The 23,813-nt window shown below is 35.7% G+C and overlaps 1 protein-coding gene across 2 annotated transcripts in view; it reads left to right on the forward strand.

The window, feature by feature from the left end:
- Nucleotides 1-23,813, forward strand: part of LOC127418221 (metal transporter CNNM4-like) — a 53,258-nt gene that overhangs the window by 16,848 nt on the left and 12,597 nt on the right. Inside the window, exons 2-6 of one of the 2 annotated variants that reach the window (XM_051658690.1) lie at nt 1,181-1,324; nt 3,103-3,237; nt 4,919-5,088; nt 14,004-14,100; nt 17,325-18,503. In XM_051658690.1, the coding sequence (XP_051514650.1) occupies nt 1,181-1,324; nt 3,103-3,237; nt 4,919-5,088; nt 14,004-14,100; nt 17,325-17,416 (638 nt within the window). In that variant the 3' untranslated portion in view covers nt 17,417-18,503. Of the gene's footprint in view, nt 1-1,180; nt 1,325-3,102; nt 3,238-4,918; nt 5,089-14,003; nt 14,101-17,324; nt 18,504-23,813 lie in introns of those variants that run through there. The other variant, XM_051658682.1, reaches the window with a different exon arrangement.

Genomic DNA, 23,813 nt, shown 5'->3' on the forward strand with positions numbered 1-23,813 from the left:
CACACTTGCGCTTTGCGCTGGCACAAAAATTGTGGTTAGAATTAGCGCTCTCACGAAAATTGGTTAAGGCATAGCGCACCGTCTTTGCGCATTACGAAAATAGAGCCCTATATGTATCAGTAGAGCCCACTAGTATCCTGTGACCGCTGTGGTCTATATAGTTGTGGACAGTCTGAATGTTAGTAGTTTAAGCCTTTATATTAGACAGGAAGTGTTGTAGTTTTGGATGTTAAGATGATCTTGAAATATTTTGTAAGTGAAACTCAAAATCCAATATGTTATTGTGCATTCACTGGTTTGACTACTTCTCATTCTGAATGTCATTGCAGCATGGTGTTGTCTCTATGTGTAACTTGTAGACCTATATTGAGTGGGCTTTTTGTTTTGATGAACAAACTCATTAGGATTTCCTGGTTCTTTGTATGCTGCATTGGCACAATAGACATTCTCAATCTGATAAACTGCATTAACCCTTATCTTGTCATTTGTCCTTGACACTGTTTGTGCAGAAGACATTACAGTTCTGTGTTTTGTCTTTAATATCGCTTCATTGCTCAAAAATGGGTAATGTTTTTAATTTGGTATCATGGTATTAACATGGTTTTTGGACAAGGGACCATGGTAAAAGCCTGAAGTAACTTGGAGTACCATGTAAATACCATAATAGATGAAAATGGACATCATCTGATTCCATTTCTGTATCACAGTACTGCCATAGTACTTTTTTCATAAGGGTCTGTCTTTGTTTCTCTTCCATACTGTCAGCTTCATAACCTCCCTCTGTCATAGAAAGCATTCAAACTCTTCAGTATTTCTATATTTACGAGTGTAAGTACCTTATTTCAATCCCTGTTTCTAAATTTAGATAGATAATAATGTGTATTATAAATGTTTCTTAATGAGTTGGATGATTGAATGTAAAACAGTACTTGTATCGTCTGTTTTTTGTGGAAAGATTTGGACAAACATTTTGTTGCTTGATTCTTTTATTAATGTGTTCTCTGCTATATGGTTTCTGAGAGCACATCCTTTATTATTAAAAATCATTCATCTCAGTCATTGAAAGAGTAACTGACTTTTTTATGAATGTTTAGTGTTTTTGTAAAACAGCAAAGTAACATTTGTTATGATTGATTAGACGATTTCTCAATTGATCTGATTAACCTTTCTTCTTCTCCAGGTAAATCCCATTTGGCAATTGTTCAGAAAGTTAATAACGAGGGGGAGGGAGATCCGTTCTATGAGGTGCTGGGATTGGTCACCCTGGAAGATGTCATTGAAGAGATCATCAAATCAGAAATCCTGGATGAGTCTGATCTTTACAGTGAGTGGGTCTAAATTAGTTTTGTTGTGTTGTGTATGCATGTTGTTGTATAGACCGCATTTCATTTATTACCTTTATATAAATCAAAATTAAATATCATATGAAGCATGCACATTTAAGAAGTACCCAATACAATTGCACAAATCAAAAACGTACACTAAAAAAAAGAAATGTGTTGGTTTAACTTAATTCAATTGTGGATATTGGTTCCACACAATGAAAATTAGTTTCTTTGATATGAAATTAAAATGTAGGCTCTACTCAAATACTTTGTGTAGCAATAACCTAAATTAATTGAGTTATCCTAACTTAAATTTGATCTGTTAAAATAACTCTATTGAACTTTGCATCTTGTTTCTAGCTAGCAACAAACAAATTAGCATATTTTATATATATTTTTGTATGTATAACAAGTGTGGTGCTGCTGTTTACAGATCCCCAATCAGTCATTATACTGATGATCCCCCAGTATTTGCTTTATAAGAAAAGCAAAACACACTTATTTTTCAGTAGTAATGTACCCAACCTCAACCTAACCATTATCTCCACTCTTCTACATAATGGTAACCTCCAAAAAAATTAAACATGACATAAACTTCTTTAAATCCCAACATAACCGAAAATTAAACACTAACAAGTCTCCTACTTGTTTCAGTTTGCATAGAAATACATTAAAATAGCAATTCATTTTTAAATTTACTCTCCAAGTCCAGTCCCATGCAAAGAATGCTTGGAACTGGAAAGCTCCTGTCCGGATTTAGCAATACGTTAATGGCAATAATAACAAATATTAATCACGTAGTCCCAACACAATTGCATTAAGTGAGCATAGATGGATTGTACACAATGAGATTTAGTTGAGAAATGCTAAAGGATTGTGTTGCATTAGCTCATTTTAAAAAAGTTAATTGAGAAAGCAGTAAAAATTGTTGAGTGAACACCATCTGTTAGAAGTCTGAATTAGCTTTTTCAATAGAGCTGCTTTCCCTTTTTTCAGTGTATATCAATAACAAAACACAACGAGGTCAGCAAGGTTTTGCTCCTGAGAATTTTTAAATTATGTTCTCACCAAAACCGTGATGAAGAACATTAAGGTCAGATCAAGAACATTTAGCTCGAAACATTAGCTCGGTTTTGTTGAGAATACAATTAAACACAATTCTCGGGAACAACATTGTGCTAACCTTGTGTGTTGAGAGGGATAGTTCATGCAAAAATTTAAATTCTGCCATCATTTGCCTTTTGTGTTCCATGGAAGAAAAAAAAAAAGGTATATGGGTTTGGAACAACATGAGAGTGAGTAAATTTTTGCATGAACTATCCTTTTGACACTTCATAGGCTAGATCAAAACATTTAAGTACAGGACTCTTAAAAAAAAAAAAAAACATACTTTTTTACACTTCCTGTTGCTGGGCTGCATCTATACCAATTCACATGCAAGATTGTGACACGCATAGCTGCCTCTTACAAAATCACAGACACATACTCAGCATTTTTAAAGAACTCATATTCATGATTTTAGGGGTTTCATGGTACCAGTGCAATCTTTGGAGGAGTTAAAATATTATTAAGATTTATTATAATATTATTTGTTTGTCACTATAATATAGTACATATAGTATAGTAAATAATATGTAGTATATAATATACAGCACAGTATTTACAGCACTACAAGCTTAAAACCTTTTGTGAAACATGTTTTCAAATGTTTAACTATTTAGCTCAATTTCAGATGAATTCATACTCTGAACTTTTTGTGAATATTCTGTATTTTCAGCTGATAATCGCAACAGAAAGAAAGTGGCACACAATAAGAACAAGCGTGACTTCTCTGCCTTCAAACAAGAGAGTGAATCTAAAGTCAAGATCTCTCCTCAGCTGCTGTTGGCCGCTCACCGCTTCCTTGCAACAGGTAAACAACCAATCACAGCCATCCCCAGAATGACTGTAAAGCATGTAAAGTTCTTCTCTGGCATTACATCCCCTCCATGCCATCATGACCCACAATAAGTTAAAATATATAGTGGTGTTGTAACAGTCAGTGGACTGTCAGTCAGTACAATGGATTGTGAGTAAAACAAGGGCTGGTATTGAGCTATATAAGAGGGAGTTTAGAGAACATACTTTATCAGTGTGCAGTCAGCTTACTGTCATTATTATAGAATGAGAAATCTACATTAGTTAACGCCATTAAGAATTTGATGATCTGTTTATAGGATTTTAGGTGACAAAATGCAATTTGGATGGCATTTTTGATTATATTTTAGTGCTATGAACAAGATAGATGTTTCATGGGTGTAAAACATGAGTGTATCTCAGTTTTTCCCCTTAGATTTTTTTTCAGCAGCAGTGGTGTTGTGCGCACATCCAGAAGCCCACAATGCCGGACCCCTGTTTGTGTGTGTTGGTGGAGGAATAGCTTAAAACATCCTTAGAATCATTATAGATGGGTTATTCATGTTTGCCTTGTCATGTGTTTTTATTTATTGGAAGCTGTTGATACTTGAAGGGCTCAGGAAGCCCAGATAGCTGTAGTATTAACTGTCCAATAACTAAATGTTTATTAAACATAAATACAAATAGATAATATAAACCAGGGGCGATGCTAGGATTTTAATCTTAGGGGGGCTCAGCCCCCAATGACATTATAAAGGGTGCGCATTTAATGTATTCCACTCTGTTGCATAGATGGTGTTTGGTTTTTTAAACTGTTTTTAGATCATTTAAGTTAGCCAGCTAATATTCATTCATAATATTTTAATTTTCTATAATAAACATTTATAAATTTATAAAACTAAACTAAATCCCTTGAAGAATACTGTCAAACCACAAATTATTGTAACTGTCTGTTTATTGGCAGTATGTTTCATCTGTCTTAAGCGTTCCTTTTTGTTCTCCATTTATTAACAATAATTATAGAACATGAATCAATCATTTCACAACTTCTATAGTTTAAAGTTCTGTCAAAAACCACAAAAACCTATCGCTACAATAAATGTCACATTTATTGCGTTTTCCCCACAAATGAAAACAAAGCATAGCTATCATTTTGTGAACTGCTGTGCATGACTATACAAAAAGACAACAATATTAGCCTAAAAATAATTATAAGTGATTCAGTTATGTCCTGATGTCATGTCATCAGTCACTTTTACCCATTCTTCATCCAGCCGCTTTCTCTCCTTGTTGAACGAGATTACCGAAGTAAACGAATGACATAACCCTACTCCTCTCTTTCAGTCGGTCAACAGATCCGATCCTCACTTGTTCAGTGAAGGGGCATTTTCGTTCAGTGGGTCAAACCAATAAATATGGTCCTTCACAGTCTGCACTCGAATGCACTCAGTGGTGGTGTGCCGCTGCCGAAGGCATATAGGGGAAACACTATCTGTTTTGACTTGCTCTACTATTTTAATCCTTTACACTTTTATATTTCTTCAGACACTTTCAAGGTATATATATTTTCATTATGAGTGTTTCCTGGAAATCAAACCAATGACCTTGGCGTTGTTGGTACCAGTTGAGCTACAGGTAATACTAATTAAAATGTATTTTTACATGATCTTTCTATACCCTTTTCTGTGTCTTTGCAGAGGTTAATTTGTTCAGTCCATCTCAAATATCGGAGAAAGTTCTTCTTCGAATCCTTAAGCACCCTGATGTGATCCAAGAGATCAAATTCAACGAGAACGACAAGCGATCAGAGCACCACTACCTTTACCAGCGTGGCAAACCGGTGGACTACTTCATACTAGTACTGCAGGTAACAGCACAATCTGAAATGCTCCAGCTCTGGGGCCTGCTGTAGATTTAACTGCTGATGACCCGAGTTGACCAGAATCTGGGCTTTGAGGGATCCTAAAGCCAATTAGGCAGGCGAGGTGTTTTAAGCTGTTTAAGACAGCAGGCTTTGGCATGGAGCATTGGCATCTGGTTGGCATTATATTCTGGCACCACATTCCCAAAGATTTTAATAGATTAATTTAATATTAATTTTAAATTTAGATTTAAATACATAATATAATAAATCTAATTAATAAAGTATTATAATAAATATAATTAATACATTTAATTTCTATAAAGCTGCTTTAAAACGAAATGTATCGTGAAAAGCGCTATACAAATAAATTACTAGACTTAACTAACCTCTTGCTTTTTCAGTTCCCTTTTAAGGAAAGGAAACAAAACGTTTTTAAAATTTCTTAGCACAATATGTTTGTTAGTTAATGGGTCTATTTTTCACCCACAGTATCTACTTTATATTTAGTTTTTTAACCCTTAAATGCATGGGAATTTCATAAAACAAACACTCTTACACATTCGGTTCTTTAGAGACCCGGCACGGATATCTATCACAAACTGATCTACAAAATGCCCAGATAGTGTCAAATTTCAAAATATTTTCAAGACAATTAGAAAATAATAAAATAATATATATTTTGATATTTAATTTATCATATATTAAAGAGATAATGTAACAAATAAGGACAAATCTAGAACAGGATTCATTACTTTCACGCAGAAATTTCATGAGACACAACTGGCTGTCAAAAACATATAGAGCTGCACATAACACAAAAAATACACAAAAGATATATATAAGCTGCACATGTATTTTCTCAGGCACTGTTTAAGTCTAAATAGATGTCAAGTCATTTTTATTTATATAGCACTTTTCACAACACACATCGTTTCAAAGCAGCTTTACAGAAAATCATGCTTTAGCAGAAAATGTATGTGTATTATCTATAAAGTCTGAGAGTCATCATTGTGTAGTTTGATTAAATATGATTGTAAATTGTGTATAAAAATAAATAATTAAATAATAATTGTATTTAGAACCCCAGTGAGCAAGCCGAAGACGACTGTGGCAAGGAACACAGAACTCAATGGGCCAGTTCCCCTCTGGCTAAACAGCATGAATATAATGCCAGTATTAGTTATTTGTGTGCAGTGCAAGTCATGGTTTTTAAATTAGTAAACTAAGTGTTACTTTTGTAAGAACTGTAAGATTAATGACTAATGTCTTTGAAGTTCATCCTGGATTAACTGCAGAAGTTCACATAGATGCATTGTCCTTTGTTAGTTGGCCGATGAAGTCCTTTGTTGGCAATTCATTGATAGTCTATGTATTCCATTTCAAGAGTGTAGTCCATCAATACACAAGGTGATGCAGGCAGAGATCAGTGACGTGCATCAACCGGCAGGTAATTTTGGTGAGGTCTATCCTAAGTCCAAGGTTCAGGCAGTGGCATATGAAGTATTCCATGTCTTGTGGTTGGAGATGGCATCAGTTCATCCTCTGAGGTCCATCGTAATAGACTGAAGTGATGTCTGGCTGGCACTGGCTGCATTTAGTCATCATCACTCAGAGACACATAGCAGTGGAGTCTGACACCAAGCAGGAACGGAGCTTGATCTGGTCTGCTCTGGTGACCTCGGGATTTGAATCCAGAGGTTGAAACAAATAGAAGAATATTAACGTAGATGCCATTCAATTTTTTGGAGAGTTATAGATCATGATAAATGTTTCTGGTTCCGGCAGACCTAACTAAAGCAGCCTAATTGTGAGTTGATGGATAAATTAGGTGTATGCCTGGCTAAATAGATGAGTCTTTAGTCTAGACTTAAACTGAGTGAGTGTGTCTGTGTTCCGAACAGTGTTAGGGAGACTATTCCTTAGTTTTGGAGCCAAATAGGAAAAGGATCTTTTTTTGGAAAAGGATTTTGATATTCTAGGAACTAATAACAGGCCAGGATTTTGCGATCGTAATGAACGTAAATGGAATATAGCGTGACAGAAGGTCACTTAAGTACTGTGGAGCTAGACCATTCAAAGCTTTGTATGCAGTTAACAGAATTTTACAGGTAGCCAAAGTAACAATGATAAAATGGGGCTAATATGATCATATTTCTTGGTTCTTGTCAGCACTCTGGCTGTTGCATTTTGAACCAATTGAAGTTTATTTATTGATGAGATAAAGAGATCCTCCCAGTAATGCATTATAATAATCTAGTCTTGAGGTCATGAACGCATGAATTCATTTTTCGGCATCAGCAACAGAGAGCATGTGACATAACTTAGCAATATTTCTGAGGTGGAAGAATGCTGTTCTACAAACATTGGAAATTAGATTTTAAATGGACAGATTGGTATCAAATATAACACCTGCACAATTTACATAATTTGTCATCCAAATGACAATAGTCATATCATATTGTTCATGTGTTGTACTTGCTATAGTTTACTTCCATGTTGTTTCTTCATCAAATATTAGTGTCAAATGTAAATCAAGTCAATCACTGAAACAACAGTGCCACCTTGAGAAAGAAATAACATGTATAATATGTGTGTGAACACTCATATGAAATACTGATAAATCACCATTGTTGCACAGAAAATAATAATAAAAAAAAATAGATATCCTGTGATAGTAAACTTATATAGATATGAAATAATCCTAAAAACTATAATTAAAGGAAGTGCAAAAAAGTGACACTTACACATCTAGGGTCTCTAAAGACCCTATGCACTTTTGGTACCTAAACTGTTTTTAACCATTTTCTTTTTGTGTGTGTGCAAATTTTGCATTTTGTGTGTTAGACTATTTATAAGAGACAGATGGAGGAATGTTGAAGAAGTGTGGGCACAACTCCAAAATATGGATGACGTACAGGGTTAGGAATGAGGTCTCTGGTCACTATAGACCCAAGGCATGCGTTTAAGGGTTAAAGTGACTATAGTCATATTACTGCAATACTAAAATGATAAATAGTCAGCCCATAATATGAGTTAAAGTAACATGTTTCAGGTTTGGTGTCAATGAACCGTACAGATGAGACTGTGTGGGTACCTAAAACAAAAAAGGTTTGAAATTACACAAGTTTATTTTGGTAATTGGTGATGTTTGGATTGCTCTGACTCCGGTTAGGGTTAGTTGTTTGATAAACTAAATATATCTTTGTTATATAAGGAAAAGCTTATAATGTATCTCTAGCCATTGTGAACTAGAAACGCGGTGTGTTGAGCAGAATGCTAATTTGTTGCTGTCTGTATTGTGAAACTTAAAAAAAAGTTGAGCAGACCTATTTAGAAAGGCAACCCAAAAATTTGCCTGAATTGAAATTGTTTCTTATAAAGAAATGCACCAAATAAATTGTAAGCAATAAAAGTGAAGTAGCAATAAAAGCCTTTGGTAAAGGTCATTGCCAATAAAGCAGGTTTAGCTACTAAATATTAGTCTGCCCATGCTTTTCCCATCAGTAAGCTTGATTATGTGAACCATTTGTTTACTTATATATATTACCACTGTGAAAATGTAAATTCACCCAAAAATGTTCATGTCCTTTTCAAACAAGTATGACTTTCTTTTCTTTTTTTTTTTTTTTAAGAGATTTTGGGCAGAATCTTATCCAATGACCATTCACTTTCAGTGCTGCTTTCTTTCTTTCTTTTTTTTTTTTTTTTTTACATACAATGAAATCAAAGGGATAGTTCACCCAAAAATGAAAATTGTCTCATTATTTACTCACCCTCGTGCCAACCCAGATGTGTATGACTGTCTTTCTTCAGCAGAACACAAATGAAGATTTTTAGAAGAATATCTCCGCTCTTTTGGTCCATACAATGCAAGTGAATGGGTGCCAACATTGTGAATCTCAGCGTAAAAGTAATCCATATGACTCCAGTTGTTAAGTCAGTGCCTTCAGAAGTGATATGATAGGTGTGGGTGAGAAACAGATCAATATTTAAGTAAATTTTTACTATAAATTCTCAGTCAGTGTCCACTTTAACTTTCACTTTCACATTCTTGTTTGGTGATTCAAATTTTTCTTGCATACACCCCCTACTGGGCATGGTGAAGAATTTCTAGAAAAATTGACTTAAATATTGATCTGTTTCTCACCCAAAACTATCATGTCCCTTCTGAAGGTAAAGATTTAACCACTGGAGTCGTATGGATTACTTTTATGCTCCCTTTATGTGCTTTTTGGAGTGTCAAAATTTTGGCACCAGTTCACTTTCATTGTATGGACCTACAGAGCTGAGATATTTTCATGATAATCTTCATTTGTGTTCTGCAGAAGAAAGAAAGTCATACACATCTTGGATGGCATGATGGTGAGTAAATAATGAGAGAATTAAAATTTTTGGGTGAACTATCCCTTTAAATGGTGACTGAGTCTAACATTTTTGCCTAACATCTCCTTTTGTGTTCCACAGAAGAAAGTAAGTCAAACAGGTTTAGGAATACATGAAGGTGAGTAAATGATAGCAGAATTTTCATTTTTGGTTGAACTTTGCCTTTAAATTATGACTTTTGATGAAGCTCAGATCATATTTTAGGAGCGATTCATGCAAAAGTCCAGATTAATTCTTAAAGATACAAGTTGTACTTTTTCCCACAGTGTTAAACCCCAACGATCCTCCATCACGTATTCCCTCATTCATTCTCTCACTTTATCTCAGGATTGTTATGTTGTTTTTAGCTTCTAAACAATCATTAGACCATTCAGCTAATGATGGCTAAACATCTCATGCCTACTTCAATGAATCACGGACCCCACACATGGTGTCTTTAACCATGAACATGCAAAACCACAACAGTCCTCCAAAGAAATGAGGTGTTATTAAGACAAAACCAATTTAATGACATCAAATCATCACACAGATGAAATGTACATGAAAAATCTAGTTTGTCTCCCTTAAGAGTGTCTTTGCGGCGAACTAATGATCTTTGTTCCTTGAACTGTAATGAATTGAACTTGCCAAGTCCAAGTGCCCGAGTTCAAATGTCTGACTTCAGTTTACAGCAGTGTAGATTATTCACTGTCAGAAGGAAATTCATTAATAGGTGATGAAGTGCACACTAGCAGCAGTTTGAGACATCTGTTTGTATGTTTGTTATTTATTATTTAAAGCAGCCAGATGATGTGTTTGTGCAAGCAGGATGTGCTGTATTATTATCATTCTTATTTAATACATTTAGTGTGCATGCAAGTAGACTTTCCAACTTGGAGACCTTTCTTTCCTGGCATCAGTTAAAGACGGCCTCCTGCCAGACTTCAAGCTGAGTGGGCCGAGTGACCTTAATCAAATATTAATGCTGCTTTCTCAGAGGTGTCAGGCTTTGTGTTAAAGATCCAGAACACCTTTCCTGTTGCATTGCTGTGCATATGTGCAACAATGACTTGGAAAGACCATGTACATTTTTCTCTCTCATCTAAAACAAACTTCACTTAAATTTAAACGAAGGTTTCAATACAATCAAAAAATGTAATTTTAAGACAAACTAAAATGAAAAAAAAAAAAAAAATCTAAAACCTACATTTAAGACAAACTGAAATGCAAGACAAGGTGAATATTTTGTTGTTTAATTTGTGTTATCTAAAATTTAGGCTTTAGATGTTTCTTTAAAGGTTTTTTTTTTATTTATTTTTTTTTATTTAGCCAAATAAGACTAACTAAAATCCCAGACAAAATTATACTTTTATTTTATTCTTAAATTTGAGGTTTTTGATTTTGCTTTTAAAAAGGGATTTTTCCCTCAAAATATGAAACCTAAATTTAAGACAAACTGAAATACGACACAGGAAAAACCTTGTGATGTTTATTTTGTTGTTTTAAATTGAGGTTTTTTTGCTTTTAAAAAATCAAATTTGTGCTTTTTTTATTTAATTTTTTTACCTAAAACAGAAAAGTAAGACAAACTACGATTCAAGACAAAAGTTGAGTTGTGTTGAATCTTTTAAATTTCATTTTGTGATTGGTCAGGATTATCGATTAGTCTGTTAGTGAGGCCGACCACTGATTTTATCTAAAAAAAAAAAAAAAAATGTATAGCTTTATTTTTTTTTTATCAGCAGTTAGAAAAAAAATATGAAAAAGTGTCTGATTGGACTGGACCCTAAACCTGCCTAATTTAGGGCTCCCTTAAGACCAACTATTCGTTCAGACCACCCATCAACTAATCAGTTTTTGAAATATAGTTTTGCACATCCCTTGTTTCAGCTGGAGCGGAGAGAGGGTTGCTGCAATTTTCTTATCTGTGCACAAATACTTGGAGATTATTGCTCATCCTCACTGCACAAAGTGCACCACAACATGAGCACTTTTGGAAGTTACTTAGACAGAGGCTTGTTAAACACAAACATTGTAATTTTTAAATGCGTGCTTGGCCTTCCACATTATATGTGAATGATGAAATTAATGATTGAACGTACTGATGGCAAGAAGAGGTTATTTAGTGATGTAACTTAACCTGAGACAGTACACACACAAACTTCTGCACGTACACACACAAAGAAAAAAACAATGTCTTTCTTCTTATTTATATATAGCCTGTTATTGCAAACTTACCATGTGTGTGACAAAATCATCAAGTTAGCAAGGTAAATGTGTATGTGTAGTGTTATTATCATTAATGAAAACTAAAACTAAATTAAAACATTTTTGTTAACTGAAATAAAAATGAAAACTGACATGATTGGAAAAAAACTGAAACTAAACCAAAATATTTTTTATAACTCCAAATAAGTAAAATAAATTACAAATCACCTTGATTAATTAAGTTTTAGTTTTTGATTTGTAGTATATTATAAAATTTGAAACATTTACATGCCACTTTCATTAAATATTGAAATGCCACTAGATGTAACACAACTGAAAAATGTAATGATGTTAAACATATTTAATAATAGGCTACACTTCAGCTTTAAGTGTAGTATTTTATATGATGTAATTTCTGCAGCACTAGTGCCACCAAATGGAATTGCAAAAATAAACAATGTTTTCAAAACAGCTTTCTAAATACAGCCCCCTTCTGCCTTTGATCGAACAAACAGATAGTCCCGCCTCCAACTTACACCATTGGTCGAGTCAATTTTATAGTCTATCTTAAGATGGGTCACTCAAAACAAACAGAGGAATTTTTATAGCACCACAGAGACACAGTGTTTACAGCTTGTGAGAAAATGAACCTACGATTGGCTTACTTAAAGCTGTCTCTGTGTATTAAGCTGGGATAGTTGAAAGTATTTTAACAAAGTAACGAAAACTAAACTGGAGTGACAGATTGAATACAAAATACAAATAAAAACTTAATTAAAAATCCCATACTATTATAACCGTGTGTGTTTAAACACATAGCAGGAGTTTTTGTCTCTATTAGGAAATCAAGTCATACATATTTTTTTCGGGCAACAGTTATGGTGTGGTTTAATGTTCATTTAAATTATTATAATTATCTTTATATAAAAACGACAGTCCATGCTGCCCTACAAATGCAAAACGCAAAAACTGCAGCAGCATTGAAACAGAAAAATGTATTATTTTATTGTCCAGCCAAATATGGATTATCAGATTTTCATCACATAGAGACCAGATTTAGGTCATAACTCAGTTTTGACTAAATATGTAGGTACTGCATTGTGACTTTGCTTTGCAGAATGGTATGCTGTTTAAATAGCAAAGGAAACACGTGTGTGTGTGTGTGTGAGGATATTTGTAAGATTTGGTTATCTGAGATTGTTCATTGTTGACATTTTAAGGACTGAAATGCTTTGTGAAATGTGTTTTTGATTGACAAATGTGAACTTTTTCCTTTGCCGACACACAAGTTATTGCTGCCCCCCTCACAGCCATGAATTTGTATACTAAGTAGCACAAGGTCAAGACATTCTATAAAAAACTATCCCTACATTTCTGCTATTTGTGTGCGTGTGTGTGTGTGTACATTGTTTATTCGTTCAGGAGGTCTCGGTCTTTTCGTATATTTGTGAAAGGAGATCAATCACATATTTCCAGGAAAACAGGATTCACTCTGGCTGCTGCGTTACTCTCCCCGCAAAACAATCTCTCTACCTTGATCGCTCTCTGTTTGTGTGTATCAACATTGTGATCATGATGCATTGTGCGCCTCATTGTGTGGACATCAGTCACTCGGAGCTATTTGGCCCCTCTCTTGTGTGTGTGTGGGTGCTTCATTGTTGTTTGAGAGGGGATTTACTGTGCTACAGTTCTCACATTCCTCTTGACGAGAGCTTACACACTCATACACACACTCTTAGCGTTTTAATTCACCCATGGCCTTCTCAGACTGTTTAATGGTTATTTGTTTTTCCCTTTAGGTTCATTTATTCCTCTGTCCACAATTTGTTTTTCTGTACAGGCCTAGGGACGACCCTTCCAGAAAAATTACTTTAATTCACCCATCCAAACATTTTTGTACTTGACTTAAAACTTGTCTAGGAAAATGGCCTTGTGGTATTTTCACCTTTTGGTTTAAAGTAGGAGTAAGGCTCATGGCTTTATCCATGCTTTATTTAAAGAAATAGTTCAGCCAAAAATTTAAATTCTGTCATTGTTTTCTTTCCCTGAGATTTTGAAGAATGTTCACATTGGCTCTTCCATACAACAAAAGGATATAGTGAAGTGTGACTCTCAAGCTCCAAATATATATATTAATCAAATTCAGTAATTACAGGGTGAAATATTATTGTAATAGTTCATTGGGTGTATTTTCAGCAAGATGTGTATGTTTAAACCTACAGTTCATGCAACTGGTGTTAGGGCCACCAGTTGGACTGGTTTGTTCGGTTAAGCAATATGCTTGTCTAATGATGTGTTTGTGTGTGTGTTTAACCAGCCAGAATCATTCCCTCTCTCTTTGTGCGCAGGGCCGTGTGGAAGTGGAGGCTGGGAGTGAAAATATGAAGTTTGAAACCGGACCCTTCTCTTTCTATGGAGCCATGGCTCTTAGTGCACCAACACTTGGTGAGACAAATGTACACAATGTACATAACCTGCAAAAAACAAATAAAACCCATCTCCTTTTCATCCTTAAACTCCCATCTGCTTCATACAAAGACTTCATACAGAGGCAAAAAGTATTTGGATACTTTAGCCACTCTTAATAATGTATCAATGTCATTGCATTAGATAACAAATATCAAACCAAATTGCAACTGTTTGAAGTAAATTTTGCACAAGCACACTTTTCATGTACAACATTTCATAAAAAGAAGTTAGGTTTGTGTTTAAATACTTTTTGTTTTATAAACTACATATTTTATTTAAAATTAAGACAAAAGGTATTTGGACACTTTCTAGATGGAAGATGAAGTTAACCTTTTAAGTTCTGAGTGTGTTTTTAAAGATTTCCTGTTTAAGTTGCGTACCCAAAATTAAAGGCTTATAAATCGACAAACAAACAAGGATGGTCAAGTGTTTAGTATCGTTTTAAATTATTGTTTTTTACATTTTGTTAATTATATAGATTATGATAAATTCTGAGACTCTCAGCCTAAGAAACTGCTGAAAAATAAAAAATTTTTTTTACTTTTTTTCTTATTTTTCTGTTTTGAAATTGGATATCTCAGCGTGTAAATAAGGTAGCTCCAAAAAACTGCTTTTGTTTTGTTTCCAATCATGTCACCTGTAACTGAATAAAATTGTGGTGTGATACAACTGTCAGGAGGTTCAGGAATGAGGAAGCGGGAGACGGCGATTCCAACTCAGGAATGTCACTTTTATTGACACACAATACGTTCGCTTCAATGCGCAACAGTATAGCTTCATACAGACTTAAATTTCCAAAATGGCAACGGCCAACACACACAAACAGCTTCTCAGCTGGGCTCTCTATCTCTCTCTCTCGACTGCTGCTGTTTCCTCCCCTTAAAAGCCCCAATCACTCCTCACTGAAACATAAGACAGGTGTTAAGCACAGGTGCCAATTCACAACTCATCTCCCCTTCACTTCACTCACCACAGCACGGTGCACAGCTACGCCCCCACCTCCACAACAACAAAACAATCAAAAGTTATAGCATTAAAAAAATAATTTACCCTAGTCTCCAAGTGTCCAAATACCTATCCAAACAAATAAAACATAATAATTGTACATAAGAACTAATTACACATGCAAATACAACAATGACTAAAGGTATGCTCTCTCTCTAAAGCATGCAGGCATGAGTAACGAAATATCATTCAGTTCCATCCTGTGTCATCTGAGCCATCATTGAGTCTGTGTCATGTTTTTGGCACCATATGTAATTAGAGTGAACGATCCTCTCTGCCCGTATTTGAATGACTTCCACCTCTGGTTGCAGCAATCTGAATCCTAATACGATTTATTTAGTATTCCATGACGCTGGACAACATACTACATCATTTCCGATGAAGTCATTTGATCAAGGAAAGCTAACATGGTTTTAGCCAGATAGCACATTATGTATGGGATATTTTATGTATTTTCCGTGAAGTTATCAATGTAAACGCACCATATAAGCAACACCAGTTGCTTATGTCAAAGACATATACTTAGCTATTACTCGCTATATTTTTGTGAGTAAAAATGTATTCTACCTTTGAGAGCTTTCCAACGACATATGACACATGGCTATTTGATCAGTTTGATTTTTTTTTTTTCCGATTACAATAATATGTGCAGTGCAAAATTATTAATAAATTATCAATTTGGAAAACTTCTGATTTGTTTGCAAATTTCAAAGCACTTGTTCAGTTTTGGTCATAATTCCTACATACATTGTAAAGTACAGCTTCAAAGCTTTAAAACGATACCTATTTTGTGTTGGTCAAGATTATAATTATTCATATTTTGATAATTATTTTTTTCTTACGGGCCCACCTGAGCTTAAAGGGTTAATGTGATGAACTACACCTGTGGTTACTCTTCTAGGACACCTGTGTAAACTTGAGTGGAACTGACTTCATACATCTACTCAAATTAAGTTGGTTAAAAGCAATTGCAAAAATGGCTCAAAAAAGTGAAGTTAGCTATGACAAAAGGTCTAGCATCATTTGTTTGTAGATGTCACTTGGCTTCATATTTTGTTAGCTTATGCAATGACTTTTTTATGTTTAAAGTGTCACTTTTTGAGGCCACTGTAGATATTTTTGCATGGTGGAATTTGCATAAAAAAGGGATTCTGTAGGAAAATATATACCTCTAATATTCACCTACATGCGCAGATATATACTTTATATTCTGTTGCTGTCCCCCTCACAGCTGTGGGTTTGTATAGGTGACTTGAGGTCAGGATGGTCTATTTAAAGATCATCTCCCCAAGTGGTAGGTGGTCCTGTTTGTGTGTGTATGTTTTAAACTATGGTAAATATCACATTATTAAGGGATTCAGCAAAAGATGGGAACAGACTAACATTAAAGCAATGGGCTGCTTTGCCTCTAATCACTCATAATAATAATAATTATCTAATGTGGGATATTGAAACTTTTAGAGGCCACCCATCTTTACTTGTTGGGCTCTGAAAAAGCATTAAGTCATCGCTCTCTAGTGGCTGTCTAGGGAATGACAGCTTCTTCTCAGTTTATTTAAAGTAATAGTTAACACAAAAATGAAAACTTTGTCATCATTTACTCAGATACTGAAATTTTTTTCTTTAAAACACAAAAGGAGAAGTTTTGAAGAATATCCACACTTTTTCCATACAATGAAAGCGAGGGGAAGATTTTCAGTGGATAATGACTTAAATATCGTTCTGTTTGTCACAAAAATCAATTAAATGGCTTAAGAAAACTTGAGATATAGACACAAAGTCATATGAAGCACTTTAATAATGCTTGTTTTGTGCTTTATGGAGCTTGACAGTGTCCGTCCACATTCACTTTCATTGTATGGAACAGTGCAGCAAACGCATTTTGCTTTTGTGTTCCACGGAAGAAAGAAAGTAAGTCATACGGATTTGGTAAGATGTAAGGGTGAGTAAATGCCAAATTTCATTCTTGGGCCAACTAACTCTTTATTTATTAAAGGGACCCTGTTGGTGTTTGTCTATCTGTGATCATGAACACCCACTATGTCTTCTACCTTTGTGTTCTTCCCTTTACCTGTACTTTCCCCTTCTCTCTTCAAATCCTCAACCCTGTCTCACTGTTCCCACATCTCTCTCTCTCTCTCTCTCTCTCTCTCTCTCTCTGTCTCTCTCTCTCTCTCTCTGTTTCTCACTCTCAGTGAGTGTGTCTCGTCCTCGTCACCTGTCTCTTAAGAGATGCTCTCTCTTCTCTCGTTTCCCAGGTAACTACCGGCATGTTGGGGCACTCTAACTAATGACTGGGGAGGGTTAGGCTTGATTAACAGTGATAGTTTTTGAAGAAATAACCCTCAAGTGCTATTTAAGGAGCAGCTTTGTGCTCCCTCTAATAAAAAAAAGAGATGGTTACTAGTGTTATAGAATCTTGAACTAAAAGTAGATGTTTTATTTTTGTACAACATGATGCAGTAGTGTAACACTTTAACTTAAAGGAATATTCCTGGTTCAATGCAAGTTAAGCTCAATCAACAGCATTTGTGGCATAATATTGATTACCACAAAAATTCATTTTGATTTGCCCCTCCTTTTCTTTATAAAAAGCAAAAATCTGGGTTCCATTGAGGCACTTACAATGGAAGTGAATGGGAGCCAATCCTTAAACGTTAAAATACTCAGTTTCAAAAGTATAGCCACAAGACATAAAAATTATGCGTGTTAGCATGATTTTAGTGTGATAAAATAGCTTACTTTTTTCTGTGAAAAGGCACAACCAATTTTAGAACTTCATTGCCATGACGATGTAATATCAACAAACTCTAAAACAAATGTCAAAATTACAATTTAAACAAAGTCATTTTTGACCAGAAGGTTTAGATGTGTAACCCCTTTTTTATTTTTTTAAATGTTAAAATGTTTTCTTCCCTGAAGTAAGAACAATAATATTATGCATTTCTTTTGGGATTTTATGCTATTTTCATCTTATTTACATTTTCATTTCTAAATGTAACCATTAATTTGCAGATACAAATAAGCAAAAAAATAAAATAAAATAAATAAAAATAAAAAAAAATCAGAACCTACACTTTTATTAGTTGAAACATGAAAATACACTGTCTGGCAAAAAAAAAAAAAAAAAAAAGTCGCAGTTTGAATTTAAATAACCCAAAAAAAAAAAAAAAAAAATTAAAAAAATAAAAATTTAAAATATCGCAGTTTGGATTTAAATAAGCAGATACTTAAGAGCCTATGATTGGATCATTATTGTAGTGATAATATGTTTCACCTGGCAACAATTCTTTTAACCCTAACTGATGCAGTATCTAGCTTCTCATTTATTTATTTATTTGTTATTAACATTTTTATTGATTCATAAATTAACACACACCAAAAAAACAACAACATATATATATATATATATATATATATATATATATATATATATATATATATATATAATGAATCAATCACTTTAAACATTAAATCCCACCATATCCCCTCTCCCTACCAAACTCCCACCCTGACCCCCCCATGAACACCCCTGTGGTCAATAGGATATAGACACACACACAAGAAGAAAAAAAAAACACAAACTAAAACAACAAATAAAAGAAAATGCAATAATCAAGTATAATAATAAAAAATTAAAATAAAATAAAAACCTCTAAATTACTCCTTCCACCGCCCCTCCTCGAGATTTCCCCAAAAATGCTAGGTAATTGCCCCATTTCTTATTATAAAATTCCCTAACTCCCATCCTTCTGCTCGACCCCTCCTTGAAGGCAACCACCCTCCCCATCTCCGCGCACCGCTCCGGGAACGAGGGTGCTCCATCCAACTTCCAACTCCTCAAAATAACCTGCCTACCAATCATCACACTGGTCAAAACCCAGTCCTTCATGTACTTATCCTCCAAATCCATGACCTTCCCATCTCCTAAAATACAGAGTCTGGGGCAGAACGAGACCTGAGTGCCCAACACATCACACACTTAACTTTGCACCTTCAGCCAAAATTCTTGAATCTTACGACACCCCCAAAAAACATGGGTTGTGTTTCCATCTTCTGATTGACATTGCCAGCAGGTGGGTGTGTCATTAAGACCAAGCCTACACAATCTAGAGGGGGTCCAATAGACTCTATGTAAAATCTTGAATTGCATAAGGCGAACCCTTGCATCTCTAGATGCAGACTTGAAATTTTTTAGAATCCTAGCCCACACTCCCTCCTCCAATACTAAGCCAAGATCCTTCTCCCACAATCTCTTAAGAGAAGCTAAGGCTCTGTCCCCCAGACTCTGAATTAGCAGGAGTAATACACTGATGCCTCATGAGCTTTTCCGAAAGCAGTAATCACCACTCCCAGAGTATCTGCCGCTTTAGTGGGGTGTAAATCACTCCCAAAAACAGTACAAATCAGGTGGCGCAACTGTAAATACTTATAGAACTGAGATCTGGGAATCCCAAAAAGTTTAACCAAATTTTGAAAGGATCTCAGCACTCCACTCTCATATAGGTCACAGAGTGTAGTAACCCCCCTCACAATCCATTCTGACCAGCAAAAAGAGGACTTGTTGATGCATAATTTGGGGTTCACCCATATGCTTGAGGCAACATTTAAATAAATGTCTGAATTAAACACTCTGGACACTTTTGTCCATACTGAGTTCAAATGCGAGATAACGGGATGTGACTTAACTTCTCCGATTAATTTGATAGAAAGGCTCTGCAATGGTGAAATGGGGCAAGAAGTTCCTGTTCTATACAGAACCAGGGAGGGGCTCTCTCAGGTGGAAGTGACCAATGAGCCAAATATCTGAGACCAAATACATAATAATAAAATAAAATCGTGGGAAGGCCTAGCCCACCTTTGTCAATCGGCCTATGTAACTTATTGAAATGTAATTTGGGACGCTTACCATTGCAAATGAAGGACTTTGCCATGTTGTCAAATTGCTTGAAATAAGAGAGGGGGACATCTACAGGGAGAGACTGTAGCAGGTAGTCAAATTTTGGAATACAATTCATTTTAATAACATTAACCTTCCCAATCATAGATAAATGCAATGAAGCCCACCTGCCCACATCGCTCGAAAACCGTTTTATTTAGGGGTCAAAAGTAACTAAATCACACAATTTTGCTGGGAATAAAATGCCCAAATACTTAATGCCCTGTTTGGGCCACTGGAAAGCGCCCGGCTGGAAAGCCATCGCTGGGCAGTATGCTGTCAAAGCCAAAGCTTCGGATTTAGACCAATTGACTTTGTATCCTGAAAACTTAGAAAAGGAATTAATAATTCTGTGGAGGCAAGGCATAGATCTAGTGGGGTCAGAGACGAATAATAAAATATCATCTGCGTAAAGCAGAAGCTTATGCACCACACCTCCCACCACTACCCCCGGAAAATCATCCTCCTTTCTTATCGCGGCTGCTAATGGTTCCAGGGCAAGACAGAACAATAATGGGGAAAGAGTGCAACCCTGACGAGTGCCCCTATTCAAAGTAAAATAATCTGAAATTAATACATTTGTTTGTACCGCCGCTACAGGGTATCTATAAAGTAACTTAATCCAACCAATAAATGTACTCCCGAACCTGTATATTTCCAAAATCTTAAAAAGATAATCCCATTCTACCATATCAAAAGCCTTTTCGGCATCAAGTGAGATGGCAGCGACCGGAGTCTGATCATTCGCCACTGACCACATGATATTGATGAAACGCCTAATGTTGTCAGAAGAGCTACGACCCCAAATAAACCCCACCTGATCTATATGTATAAGAGATGTCATAACCGTACTTAATCGATTAGCCAAAATTTTTGACAGTATTTTTACATCTAGCTGGATCAGGGAAATTGCACGGTAACTCTTACACTCGCTTGAATCTTTGTCCTTTTTAAGGATCAGACTGATCCGGGCTTGTGTCATGGTTGGGGGAAGCTTTCCGTTCTTTAATGATTCTGTATAAACTTCTAGCAAAAGTGGAGCCAGTTCTGTAACATGAGATCTAAAAAATTCAGCGGCAAAACCATCTGGCCCCGGAGCTTTGCCTGAAGGCAAGGCCTTAATTACCTTGTCAAGCTCCTCCAAGTTTATCTCAGATTCAAGAGAATTTTTTTGCTTAGTTGTCAATTGAGGAAGATCTAATGGTTCCACAAAGTTTCTAATATCTTCATCAGTAGACGAAGATGTGGAACTATAGAGATCAAGATAAAATTCTTTAAAAGCATTATTAATATCAATGGCTGAGGTAAGAATTTCACCACCAGCAGATTTCACTGAGGGAATGGTAGAAAAAGATTCTCTCTGTTTTATATATCTAGCCAGAAGCTTCCCTGCTTTGTCACCCGACTCAAAGTATGACTGTCTTGCCCTGAATAACCAAAACTCCACTTTCCGTGACAAAATATTATTATATCTATATTTCAATCGGGTCAATTCTCTGAGGCCATCAGCTGACACACAGCGCTTCAGCTCTGCCTCTGCACTTTTAATATTTCCTTCCAACTCCATGAGTTCTCGTGCTTTGGATTTTTTGATGAATGAGGCATACTGTATGATCCGACCCCTAAGAACCACCTTAAGTGCCTCCCAAGCCACGCCCACAGAGGATACTGAGGACCAGTTGTTCTCCATATAAACATTGATTTCAGTCTTTAACATTTTTTGGAAATCAGGATTTTGCAAAAGGGATACATTAAAACACCAACTATATGATTTCTTTTTCTCTATATGTGGCATCACCTCTAAACTCACCAAGGCATGATCTGAGACTAAAACGTTTCCATTTGAGCAGTCCACAACAGATGAAATGAGGGATTTAGATATAAAAAAAAAAAAAAAATCTATTCTAGAATAAATCTTATGAACTGATTAAAAAAATGTATAATCCCTACCAGATGGGTTCAAAAGTCTCCAAATATCTGCAAGACCAAGATTTTTACACATCCTGTGAAGCGTCAATGTTGCTGTAGGGGGCTTACACACTTTTGCTTCACTATGATCAAGGATTGAGTCCATCAAAAGATTAAAGTCTTCTCCCAATATTATATCATGAGAGGTGCTAGCGGTTTCAACATCCCTTCAAGATCTATAAAAAAGTCCTGATCATCAGCGTTAGGTGCGTAAATATTAGCCAAAATAAAACTTTGCCCCTGAATTTCAGCTAAAACAGTAATGACTCTTCCTAATTTATCTTTAATCTGTTTGAGACATTTGAATTGTAGATGTTTATCAGTATAATGACCCCCCTGCTCTTACTTGAGCCAGCACTAAAGAAAACATGTCCACCCCATATCTTCCCAATTTTTTCAGCTTCCTGTGGGGAAAGATGCGTTTCTTGAAGAAACACTATATCATATTTCTTACGCTTAATAAAAGAAATAACCTTCTTTTTTATGGGCTGCCCCAATCCATTAACATTCCATGTGGAGAGAGACAATCCACTCATATTAACAATTGACATAATGATATAATAATAAAATAAAACATTGTGTGTCAAAAGCAAGATTATACAGACCACATTTCCCATTAATGCAACAATCAAACCCCGAACTTCCCCCAGAACAAAACAAACAGAAAAAAGAAAAACGTGCGCATTAACCCCAAGCACGGCGACGCCAACCGGAGTCAATCCCTCTAAACTCAGAAGGTCCATGTACGGTTGCCAGAACCCCCGTGACAACTTTGCCATGGGATTGCTCAAGTCCGGTGCTTCTGCACAGGTTTTGTGAGGCAAAATTACATAACAGAAAATACTTTGTAAAACAGACCCCAGCCAACAGGCAGAATAAACACAAAGAATGTGTAGATTAATTCACAAAACTGTCTTGAAGGTGTGTTCCTCCACAAAACAAACTCCAGCTGATATAAAGCCGTTCAGTTTCTTTGGACAGACAGACAAGTGTTCAGTGAGCCGGCTTTTATGAGTGCAGCAGATGATGTAATCATACTAATGTCCCTTAAAATTACTCCACAAAACAAACTCCCGCCAACAGGAGGCACAAGCACAAAGAACGATCAGATTCATTCACAGCTGACCCAAAGGAGTATTATTCAGCAGAACAAACTCCAGCCGCTAGGCGGAGCCAGCACATAAAGAAACAAAATAGGCATCCCAGTTCCTCGGATGATCAAGAGTCAAATTCACTCGGAGGCCGCATAAAAAAAAAATACATCATGACTTACTCAGACAACTGTATAAAAGATGTCCTTTATGTGAGCATGTAGATATTTTGCGGTCATCCATAGTGTCCATTCTCAATCTGGCTGGGAACTTCAGTGTAAAAGCGTTCTTCCGTCAATGCAAAAGTTTCTTGGAATGTCATGCCACAAAACAAACTACAGCTGCTAGGCGGAGCCAACGCAAAAAGAAACAAAAATGCCGCACAGCTTCCTCGGACAGTCGAGCCACCGAACAGCGAGTCAGTCCACTCATATAAGAAACGCCCAATGGTTTACTCACCCATAGTTTGTATGAAGGCCAGTGCCTTTTTGGGGCATAAAAATACTTTGCTGCCATTCTTGGTGTCTATTCTCAGTTTGGCCGGAAACATCAGTGCAAAAGCGATCTTGCGTTGATGCAAGAGTTTCTTACATTCCTTGAACCGATCGCGCTTCTCTCTTGTCGAATTCGCAAAGTCTGGGAAGAAGAAAATATTGTGGTTCTTCCAATAAAGCTTTCCTTTGCTA

The sequence above is a fragment of the Myxocyprinus asiaticus genome, chromosome 3, assembly GCF_019703515.2.
Source record: "Myxocyprinus asiaticus isolate MX2 ecotype Aquarium Trade chromosome 3, UBuf_Myxa_2, whole genome shotgun sequence".
In the NCBI taxonomy this organism is placed as follows: domain Eukaryota; kingdom Metazoa; phylum Chordata; class Actinopteri; order Cypriniformes; family Catostomidae; genus Myxocyprinus; species Myxocyprinus asiaticus.